This window comes from Carassius auratus, chromosome 27 (assembly GCF_003368295.1).
Source record: "Carassius auratus strain Wakin chromosome 27, ASM336829v1, whole genome shotgun sequence".
In the NCBI taxonomy this organism is placed as follows: Eukaryota; Metazoa; Chordata; class Actinopteri; order Cypriniformes; family Cyprinidae; genus Carassius; species Carassius auratus.
Window position 1 is genome coordinate 28399993 of NC_039269.1, and position 12229 is coordinate 28412221.

Genomic DNA, 12229 nt, shown 5'->3' on the forward strand with positions numbered 1-12229 from the left:
ATCTCCTGCATTTAATGACCAAATCTTTCGACAAGCTTGGCCTTGAGTGGTCTCTTCAGGCTGAATCTGGCCACAACCATAAAGCCACCTCACAGAGACCTGCTCCATTCTCCCTGTAGGTGCACAAAGAGCTGACAAAAAGCTGTATTGGATTTGTGTCCTGCTTTTACAATGTTGGACGGCGCTGTCTGCTGGGATATGACAAAACACATGGACAAGAATGACTCCAAACCGGAGCATTAGTGTCGCAGGTGACAAAGATGACAACGCAGTCTATCAGCCACACAATGGGGAGACTCATTTTCTCTGACTGCTATCTGTGGTTAAATTGAAAAGACTGTGAAAGCTGTGCTTTTAGATGCTCCTAAATGTGATCAATGACTATAACAGGATTTACACAGAGATTCACAGCAGCAAAAAGACTTTGCAATGTGGCATGTTATTCCCAAGGAATACAGCTTGACCCCTCACCTCGATCAGGCTCTTTGTGTTCTCACCAACCAGCAAAGACATCTGTTAACTTTGCCCCAGACCCTCAAAAAGAGCCTGAACCAGCTGTCTATCTTATCCAAAGATGCATGGACTCTGTCCAATTGGAAAACCTTCGCCTGATAAACAGTACTGCTTCTCATCTGGTGCTAAGAGGAGTTGTTCTTGTCGATGTTCTGCATGAACTGGCTCTTAAAAGAACAATAAGAAAACCATTACATGCGGTGTGAGTTTGTGTAAGTGTAAGAAGATGAGGAGACGCCCTTTTTTTTATTGCACATGGACAATCCTGAAGAGTCATAACACATCAGTCTACCTCGCCATTCTGAAATGAGGAGGGATAAGAAAATTCAAGCACTGAACAAACTCATTTAAGGTGAAATTCCTTTGCTGTTGCTTCAAGGTAAAGGGTATCTGACACACTCACCTTAACTAAAGTGCGACATAAACTCATTAACATTTTGGTTCCCTGTGTGAGGCATATTATAGCACTTTCCCAACAGGCAATGGGTTTATACCGCAATCTGATCTGCCTCAACAGTTAGGTGTTGCACTGTGCAAACACATAGACCTTGCATAAGGCTACTTTCATTGCCTTATGTGGTGCTTATTTGGCACCAGTAATCTAATGTTGCTTTGTATAATATTAATACGCACTGGTGAAAGATACATCATGCAAATGTGCTGGGTCACATCGTCAGTAATGTACCTTGGGGTCACTGGGTGTTTCGGGTCATGCGAGACCCCGCACTGTGTCCCAGCAACATTGCCTACATTTCTGTACTATTGATACAAAGCCATTTAGTGGCTTTTTGTGACTTTGCCTTTCTCTTTGCTTTCCTGGTGAAGCCTAGTAGTGTAAATGTAACCCCTCTCTCCCGGGTACTCACCGCCACACCTCGTTCTTGTTCCGAGTTGGTCTCGACCTGGGTCTACAGAATGGTAGGCAGACACACTAGAAAATAAGCTTAATGTTTTAGCAACTAGAGTCAGTCACTAGTGCGTCTCTTGAGATCAGGGGAGTGAGGTTAACTGAACTCTATATAGTGGATTTCAATGGTGACCAAAGGGTTGAAGGTCCAAATTGAAGATTCAGTGCAACTTCAACGGGATCTACACAGCAGAGAGCTGCACGGGTCCGATTTTGTAAATCCGCACCCGCCCGTACCCGCAGTGTTTAAAACCGCATCCGACCCGTTTTCCGACAGCAGCACTAATTAAAATCCGGACCCGACCCGACTCGCTTAAAATAGAACCGACACCCGACCCGCACCCCAAATCAAATCAGTCAAGCAAATCACATTAGACACACTTTTTTCGAATTTTATTGCCAGGTAATACAGAAGTTATTTATGGAAACTCTTTTTAGAAGATATTCGTTTTTTATACATTGTATCTTAATTTTGATCAATGTTTTATCTATCAATTGCCCATATTTTAATAAATAAGAAGCAAATATATATAGCAGACAATGAAATAACCTTAGTGTAATTGACAGAATTACTAAAAAATATTTTGCTACCTAAAATTTAAATATTTTTCTGTATCACGCATGCATGCATGTGTATTTCCCTCATGTTAAATATAAAACGCATGTGGACTGATATTTTCCAATGTCTGGACTCCTTTATTAATGGAGTAGGCTATATAAACAGACGTTTCAATAGGTATTAAATGCATTTTCTGAGAATTTATATTTCACTTTTTTACTGCAAATGTCGAAATACGTGCTCTTTGGTCCATCAGTCACTGATCACATTAGAATAAAATATCTCATAATAAAATACAAAATTGACTGATTTATGAATGTATATGCATAGTTTTCATCAGTCGGAAATACAGATAAACGCTTTCATTTGTTGTATTTTTGATCCTGAAAGAAAACAGAACAACAAAAGAGCGAATCATACCACCGTCTGAGGTTGTGCTTCAAGTGGAACGCATCCATTTATTAATCCTTCACAGCTGAGCATCGCGAGAGGCGGATCTGCGCCAGAGCGCACATGTAAATGAGCTGCACAAAGTCAAAAAAACAACAACCCTGGATAGCCTAGATTAGGCTCATATTCACAAATGTGTTAGCTATGGAATGAAATATCTGTTATTTTGTCAAATACATGCAAGTGGAAGTGTATTGTTGTTTAAACACCTTTATAACGATCGCATTATGCGCAATATAATTTTATGACACAAATTTTAAAATAGGCTTAAATCAAACATTTTAATTTTAGATTCTATATATATATATGAACGGAAAACAAAAATAACGGGAAAAAAACAGCTGGCTGATCTTAACGTCTGTTAACTATGACTCATGCAGCCGTTTGCGTTTTTTTAAAAGTGGAACATAGGCCTATTTTTACGTTTGCACGTGACTGTTTTGAACCCGTGTTTAGAGCCGTGTTTCCCTGTGTCCGACCCGACCCGCACCCGTATCTGACACAGTTGGATATTTTTCACCCGTCGGGTACCCGAACCCGTGCAGGACTCTACTACACAGTCCCAGGTGAGGAATAAGGGTCTTATTTAGCAAATTTATCAGTAATAATATATATATATATATATATATATATATATATATATATATATATATATATATATATATATATATATATATATAGACAAAATATATTAGATGCAGCATGATTGCAGCATGATTGGACACTGTTCCCCATGATAAGCCATCGATGCAATGAACCAAATTCAGAAGAGAATATCTGTGGTTATTCTAGTAGCTCCAATTCCCAGATATGAGGGAATTAAACATTGCATTCACTGGCTATTATTGTACTTTAACTATCAGTAGAGCAGTCAATTCTGAGGATTTGGTGCTTGCTTGAATACCACTGGCCAGTCCATGACACTGGTGTGATTCAATAAGGCTGCAGGATTTTTGGAGAAAGGTAGTTTCCCATAACACCACATTTCATTTCCTCATCTCATAGGTAACCCCTCACATTATCTTTCAAAACTTGTTTTAAATTATCCTTCACTAGTAACTGTGCCTTTAACTTTTAAAGGAGTCGAGTTACACGTAGCTTGTATCTCAAACCCAAATGAAGGTGAAACAGGAACACATGCTTTTAATCAATATGTGCTGAATCGATTTTACTTCATCCTTCAAGATTGGCTGTAAGATGGCTGTGACTCTCTTCTTGTACTTCTTGGCGACTAATTATTACTGGATTCTGGTGGAAGGCCTGTACCTGCACAGCCTTATCTTCATGACCTTCTTCTCAGACAGGAAGTACCTTTGGGGCTTTACTCTGATTGGCTGGGGTGAGTACACAATCTTCTTCATGTAGACTCATGTCCAATACACCGCACTAGGGCATAACTATTCTGTCTAATCATCCAAAAGATTTCATTCATGCTTTCTCCGGACGTCTTCCCCAGTTAATTTGAAATAGGTTATCAACTGGGCTATCAATTTGTGTAACAAACAGATTTTTCATCTTACTCTTGAAGAACAGCAACAGTCGTTTTGAGGTATTGCTAACTGTTTCCAGAGCAGCACAGTGGCATGTGCTATATCTACTGGAGACAGCAGCAAATGTGTCTGCTTTTGTGGATATACTTTGGACTCCACGGCTCCTGCATTGTACACACTGTGCGGAAAAGTTGGACATGCACAGCGCATACAATGTGGATGCTGTGGAGCTACGCCACTTCTGTGTTGCTAATACCAGTGTTGCAGAGCCAAGGCTCAACTATAGACCTTTTTTCTGCATGGACAGTACTTCAGATTTATGTAAATGCTTTTCAATAAGAAATAAAATGATTTATTAGTTTAATTACTTGCAGTAATCACAGAAGATTATACAGAATAAAAGCCCTGAGGGTTCTTCTGTAAGTAGCAGTTTGAAAGTAAAGCTTTTACTAAACAGGTTTCATTAAACAGGTGTTCCTGCGATGTTTGTGACCATCTGGGCTAGCGTGAGAGCCACTCTTGCTGACACCGAGTAAGTGTTTGTGTTTCAAATCGTTTGCCAATATTAGCATGTGTACATTTAAACAGGAATGCAATATTAATTCAGCTTGTGGAACAAATCAAATATTCTCTATGTGGTAAATAATATATGCATGCGCAGGACTTTTGCAAAAGACTCTAGACGCTAAATAAAACACAGTATCTTTGTATACTATCTATTACATATTAATAGGATGTCTGGTTTGAGCTTTCTGAAAGTGACTGATCTGGTTTGTGATCTACAGGTGCTGGGATTTAAGCGCAGGAAACCTGAAATGGATAGTGCAGATCCCTATTCTGACAGCAATTGTTGTAAGTTTCCATAAATAAAAATGAAAAAGAAATACATAAGTAAGCATTATTTAGGCATAATTCTATTTATGAAAAATGTTTGTATATTTTAAAATCATGAGAAGTGTAAACTCTGTCATCTGTGTACAAATTTGACAAAGTTCTGTTGAACTCTCATGTGTCTCAAGTAAATTGCAAATATTATATCAATTTGTCTATCAGTTATTTTATTGTGAATGTGTCTGTTAGTTATATGTCTCAATTATGATCTATTCAATTAGTGTATATACTTTTCCCCCCAAAGGTCAATTTTTTGTTGTTCCTGAATATAATAAGAGTCTTGGCAACGAAACTTAGAGAAACAAACGCAGGAAGATGTGACACCAGACAACAGTATAGGTAAGAATTTTATTTATTTATTTTTTATCATGGCTGCTTTTATTTGTTCAAAAATACAGTATGTAATACAGTATAGAGTAGTAATATTACTATTTAAAACAGCTGATTTCTGTTCAAAAATATTTTTAAAAATATAATATATTTAATTTATTGTATATAGTTTTTTTTATTTATTGTCTTATATTTAAAAGTGAATAATGATATCAATGTTAAATGATCCTTAAGAAATCAATGTAATTTGCTGAAGTGGAAACCATAACTTTTTTTCCCCCTCAAGATTCGCTGAAGAATAACCTTTATGTCGTTCATTTATTATGCAATTGTGTGTGTGTGTGTAAAGAGTGTATTTATTTATTTTCTATTCTATGTGTTTTCTTTTTATTTATTATATTATTTAAAAGCCCATGCTACGTGTTCTGTGTTTAAGCTAACTGAGACTTGTCATAGCACTTACACATCATTGCTCTTTATGGTTTTTTTTTTTTTTGATTGCTTTCACTGTCCTGTTTTGTAAGTTACTTTGGATAAAAGCGTCTGCTAAATGACTAAATGTAATGTAAATGTAAATTTGATGTATAAATCTTGGTTTAAATCAGTTTAATGTTACTTACTTAAATAAAAGTGTCAAACACTTAATAAAATAAATAAATAAATAATAATCCTATTGACCCCAAACAAATCCTTTGGTTCTTCATCTTTCTGTTTTCTTTTGTCTTATCCCACAGAAAGCTGTTAAAATCGACGCTGGTCCTCATGCCGCTCTTTGGGGTTCACTACATTGTGTTCATGGCAATGCCCTACACAGAAGTGTCTGGGGTGCCGTGGCAAATCCAGATGCATTATGAAATGCTCTTTAACTCATTCCAGGTAATATTTCAAAAAAGATGTAGACAACTAAAATTGTACAAAGACACCAAAATATTTGATTATTACTTGTATAATTACTGTATGCACTTTTTACCAGGGATTCTTCGTTGCAATTATATATTGCTTCTGCAATGGAGAGGTAAGAATTACATTTTATTTAATTGTTTATAATTAATTATTTACACGTACATTCTAAAGGCTACCAGGTCAGTTTGTGTTTCAGTGGTTTTAAACAGCATGAACCTGCAATACTGGAGACTACAGATGCATGACCGTAGTCCTAGGACTCTAGCTTTCTGTTAGTTATTGCACTTCATACAAATTTATAGCACTTACTATTAAATTCTCAATTTGCAATATAAGGTTTCAGAAACAATTTACTGATTGATAATTCAAAAACCAACGATATTCTTATCAGTAGTTGTTGCAGCTGTATGTGTATAAGCGACAGGCTATTTTAGAAAGGAACATTTAAAAGGTGAAAAAGAAGAATTAGGAAGAAGCAATACATTATAGAGAATTTATTGCTACTGTGTGAATATGTAATCAATAAAAAGCAACTGTAATCTGATTCTGAGTATTTTAAAATGGAATCTAATTACTAGGACTTTATTTTTAGTATATGATTGCATAATACAGTAATCAGTTACTTCCCAGCTGCTTGTTTTATTCACACACCAAAACCAGTCTGAAGTCTCTGGGGTATATTTGTAATAGACAACAATACACTGTATGAATCAAAATTATCCATTTTTCTTTTATTCCAAAAATCATTAGGATATTAAGTAAAGATCATGTTCCATGAAGATATTTTATAAATTTCCTATCATAAATATATAAAAACTTAATTTTTCATTAGTAGTAAGCATTGCTAAGAATTCATTTGAACAACTTTGAAAGATGATTTTCTCAGTATTTAAATTTTTTTGCTCCCTCAGATTCCAGATTTTCAAATAGTTGTATCGCGGTCAAATAATGTCCTATCATAACAAACCACACATCAATGGGAATATTACTTATTCATTTATTTATAAATCTTCATGGCTAGTTTTGTGATCCAGCGTCACAAATATTCTCATTCTTATCACACTTTAGGTCCAAGCAGAAATCAAGAAGTCCTGGAGTCGGAGGACGCTGGCTCTGGACTTCAAGAGAAAAGCCCGGAGTGGCAGTAACACGTACAGCTATGGACCCATGGTGTCTCACACCAGTGTCACTAATGTGACCGCACGGGGCCCTCTGGCCCTGCACCTCACCACCCGCCTGGGGCCCGTCTCCCTCAACGGCCACCGAAACCTCCCGGGATACGTGAAGAACGGCTCCGTCTCTGAGAACTCCATCCCGTCCTCGGGTCACGAGCTCCATACACAAGAGGAAGAACCTTCGAAGAGCTTCCAGGTGGAAAAAACCATCCCGGTGGTGGAGGAGGAAAGAGAAACGGTCATGTGACTTCACAAACCTTAATAAAGACCAAGAAAAATGTCAAAGGATTAGAGAGTCCTTTGTTTCTCAGGATTTCCTCACAATTAGGGTTGTGAGACCATCTAAGATGTACAGTTGGACCGAATGGACCAGATCTGATCCGTGTCTTTTAAATGAGCCGCAATGTTCTTACAAGACTGGAAGCTACAACAGGCAGCAGGCCACCTTCACCAGCAGCAGTCGGAGAATGAGAACAGATTTGGGCTTCAAAGATTGTGGTGAACGCATTGTGCAACAGTGAGTTTGCTTCAGGGTCAAGTCATATGAAATATATGGCACTGTGGACCGTGATTTGTAAATAAGAGACTCATATTTGAAAGATGTTTTTGATCAGCACTAATATAATGTTACTTACAGATGCGACTGCCAGTAGGGACACTCTTTGTATTATGATAGCAGGTCTGTGTTGGTAGAATGTCATATTTATATGTCTTTAAGTCTTGAGCGGCTGTGTCTTGTTTATCCATGCCAAATCTTGCCAGACTGTCTTTTTTCTTCATGAGTGAATTCCCTCAGAATCTACAGTACAAGCTTGCATTATCGCCAGTGATGATGAAGTGATTGTTGCCAGTGGTGAAACGTCCAAGAATTTTGTTATAAGGACCAACACATACTATACTAGGCATTAAAGAAAAATCCTGTCCATGTTTTTTATTTTCAGGATCGTTTTTGGCTGCCTTAACCATTTCAGTTTAGCATAGTTTATAATACTGTTTCCATTTGATCACTAACACCATTGTTTCCATCCAAAGTGGAAATCATCACATTGTCTGATCATGCATGAGCAATAATTCTTATTAACAAGGTGATATGAGCCGTCATTCATATCTGAAGCACAGACCGTGCAGGATGAGTTATGCAGTTATGCAGATCTTTAAAGTGAGGTGTGCATTCACATCTTTAACCCTTTAGTAACAGCACTATTGCATTATAAAACACATTCAACAGGAATGATTCAAATATTTTCATACCAATGTTGTTTTAATTAATGCATTTCAGAAAATGATTATACTGCTTTACAAAATATCCTTTGGTAGCAGCCAGTATACCTTTCCTTTCCTTTATAGATGACATATTTCAAGTGAATGAAATGCGCCTCTCATTCTGTGTAAATCAATGGACAGCATCATTATGCTCTGTACTGTGAGAGTTTTCAGGGAACTGTGAAATCTCCATTAAAGGCATCATAAGAGCAGTTCACTGAAAACCCCTATACATATACATTATCCTCATTATCGTATAATGAATGACGGTCATATTTTCCACATCTACTCTCCATCCTGAAAAGGCTTTTATTAAACCTGCTCATGCTTCACTCCACTGCCTCACATTACATTCAACCGTTTCATCAGAATGTTTCATGCATTACTGTAAATGAGAAGCTGGAAATCATTTTTTTAAAGCCATAAGGAAGAACAAACTGAAGTCAGTATTGTAGGTTTAGAGGCTCATCCTCTGTTATGTGTAATATAATGCTGCTTTTTGTTACTCCATGTATATATGTCAATATTGTGTTTACAGATTACATGAAAATGTCCACACAGTTACGAGCTAAACGTCCTTCTGCATATGTTTTAGAATGTAATACTGATATGGAAAGACAGAAATGTAATGCAGGTTATGATTTTATATGCTAATAGTTTTTTTTTTTCATATTTCAAGCAATTAGTGTTTGCTATTCAATGAATTCAAACCATTACTCAACAAAAAAAACTTTAATAAAATATATACATTCTGCTTTTCTTTACGTAACAACCATCTGAACTTGAATTTGAGGACAGATTAAGATGACAACATGTTTTACCATTAAATGTAATCTATTATTTTCAGTCATATTATTTATAAAATGGCATCTATTTTTGCACTTTTTATGCCTTTCTACTCAATAACATTTGAGACTGTTGGTTTCAGATATTAACAGGGATTGATTTGAAAATAACTGCTTGAATGATATTGAGGATTCATGACAGATCGAGAAATTGACCTTATTTTACTGCTTTGAATATCTCTGCTTTACTCGTGTGCATATTTTTATTGCATCCCATCATTCTTCATGTCCTCTTTTTGACACATTGCAACAAAAAATATTTTACCCAAAAAATGTATATTCTTTCTGCAAAAATGTGCATTTCTGTTGTTGTCGATGTTGTTTGTCACATTAATGCAAACTAACTTTTCTATGTACACCAATGTTGTATATTTTAGTGGTGAACGTGTATCATGTGAATAATAAATGAAAATGTATAATTAAGAGATAATCATTTATTGTCAATATTTACAATTTACAATAAAATAAATATGCAGTAAATGTGCTTTTATAAATTTTCTTAAAAAAAATAAAAAATGGCTAATGAACGTTTAGCAAACACCATTGAGGTGACTAAATGTTCATTTCTTTACAGGCTTCTTGGCACCGCCCTTGGCTCCGCCTCCTTTCCCTCCTTTTTCTTCTCCTTTTTCTCCTCCTTTCTCTCCACCTCCCTTTTTACCTTTCCCTCCATCCGATACCTCTTTCTTCGGTGCTCCTTTCTCCCCCTTTTCTCCTTTCTTCTTTGTGGTTTCCTCCTCTTCTCCTTTCCCTTCTTTTCCTTCTTTTGCACCCTTGCCTTCCTTTTTGCCTTCTTTTTCTTTCTTCTTTCCCTTCTCAGCATCAACCTTGCCCGCAACGGTTGGCACCTCCTCCTTCTTCTCCTCAGCCTTAGCCGCTAACCCAAAGAAGAAAGAAAGAAAGATCAGGATTCTCTCAACAGTACTGGTATATCTCATGAAATATGGGAACACTTTAGTTTAACGACAAGTTCTCACTATTAACTAGTTGCTTATTAGCATGCATATTATATTGACAATACTAAGTAATTTCCTTTAAGCCACCCCATATCTACATTTAACAACTGCATTACTAATTACTAAAAAGCAGCAAATTAGGAGTTCAATGAGACAAAAGTCATAGTTAATGATGAGAACTGCACTTCATTGTCCTTAAATGTAAACTTGCGAGTGAAGCAATGTTACGCTATTGTACACCAGTCACATTTTTCTGATACAACTTGAAAGAGGTTTACCATTTTTATTTTGAATATAAATTAGCTAAAAAAAGAGTTATTATTTTTTTTTTAATAGGAGGTTTACCTACGGTATGTTTTTCTTTTAAAGTGCATAAATAGATTGTGTTTCTGGCCTTATCAGAAATACACAAGTGAAACCCAGAGCAACAAAAGGATGATTTTATAGCACTTACAGCATTTCCAAAACATACAATTAGCTTTCTTTAGCCTTTATACTATTTGCTAACATTGATCTATATAACAAAAGTGTGATGATTCCGTAAGTGCATTTTCAGATTTTAACAAAGCCTTTTCTCGCTTACAGAGATTTGGTTTGAGAGGCTTGAGATTGTGTGAATCATTCTGTGGCTGCTCTGAATTCCATCAAACATTTTTATGGGGAAATGTTCCAACTGTAATATTTTCCCTCCCGCACGTTCACCCTATGCACACAATCCCAACGCATTCCTGCTCCGAGGGGCCATTCTTACCAGATGATTGATATCAGGACGCGTACGAGCTCTGTGAGACACACATGCTGCTTTCAAAAGAATAATATTTTTGTAATGTTTAATAGCATGCATTTATAATTGGACCAAACATGATAGAATCCACATGTTAGACAATAAAAGCATGTGCATGCCAAAACTTGAGCTAAAGTAACTCAACAAATGAGTGAAATACTGTAATATGCAGTTTATATGCAGGAGTTTATCACATTTAAACATGTTGGCTTCAAAGAGTTTCTTCAGGTGAACAAATGTTAATGTATTTCTAAACACAGTGCAACAGCAATTTGAAAGCTTACATTCATTTTTAAAATGTCCATTCTGTCTGTCACGAAGGTGTAGAAATGCAATGTGACGTGTCATCGCATATGAAAACTGTGTTATTTGCAGTTGACAGGAATTTTCCATTCATTCAGCAGCTATTAGCACAACAGTCACCCAGAACAAAACAATAAATCCTACAGTTCATGTCTTAAAAGATAAAACATATCTGAGCATGAAAAAGCAGTGAAAGGAATGGAAAGTATTACATCTCTGTAGACAGTGTTATTTGCATAATTTATTCCTGATGATTCTTAATTATTTACACCACATTTAGGGGAGAAGACCTTTTTTTAAATTGTTGTCATTGTTATTTTCATGAAAATTAAATCTGATTTCCAGTTTGTTATTACTATAACTTTGTTTCCAGCTAAATTGTTTAAAATAGTAACTAAAATGTCTTTAAAAAAATGAAATGGCAGTGGTGGAAAAAGTACTGTATTATGTGTATTTGTATAAATCAACTGATGTTGTACACCTGTACATCTTTTCAGTCCTAAAGAATAACAGAGGGGTTCTGTTTCAAAATGAACGGGCAGTCTTTTCACCCCTGGTCTGTTTGGAGTGTTTGTTCCAGAAGATGGTGTTTTCTTTCTTCAGTTTGTTTTGGCATTTATGGACATGGAAATCATGATTGGAACAACAGAAAAGAAACAGGCCTGAATGAAGTGAAGGTAATCTAGGCATAACCAAAAAATGCCTCTAAGTTACGAAAGAGGTTGGTACGAAAGGGCTCGTTCCTTTGAGGAACTAGGGTTATATTTGTAACCCAGAGACATTCCTCTTCAGGAACACGAGCTGCTTCTAATGCTTTGGGGAATGATGTGCCAACATTGCCAGACTAGCAAGCCCCTGCC

The 12229-nt window shown here is 36.3% G+C and overlaps 2 protein-coding genes across 2 annotated transcripts in view; one reads left to right on the forward strand and one right to left on the reverse strand.

Moving 5' to 3' along the window:
• Positions 1-9740, forward strand: part of pth1r (parathyroid hormone 1 receptor) — a 75975-nt gene extending 66235 nt beyond the window's left edge. The window contains exons 7-13 of the mRNA XM_026207008.1: positions 3615-3768; positions 4391-4451; positions 4705-4771; positions 5055-5149; positions 5875-6016; positions 6114-6155; positions 7112-9740. Of these exons, the coding sequence (XP_026062793.1) occupies positions 3615-3768; positions 4391-4451; positions 4705-4771; positions 5055-5149; positions 5875-6016; positions 6114-6155; positions 7112-7465 (915 nt within the window). The 3' untranslated portion in view covers positions 7466-9740. The remainder of the gene's footprint in view (positions 1-3614; positions 3769-4390; positions 4452-4704; positions 4772-5054; positions 5150-5874; positions 6017-6113; positions 6156-7111) is intronic.
• Positions 9741-9886: 146 nt separating this feature from the next.
• tmie (transmembrane inner ear) overlaps positions 9887-12229 on the reverse strand; it is a 28748-nt gene continuing 26405 nt past the window's right edge. The window contains exon 4 of the mRNA XM_026207009.1: positions 9887-10203. Coding sequence (XP_026062794.1) covers positions 9887-10203 — 317 coding nt within the window. The remainder of the gene's footprint in view (positions 10204-12229) is intronic.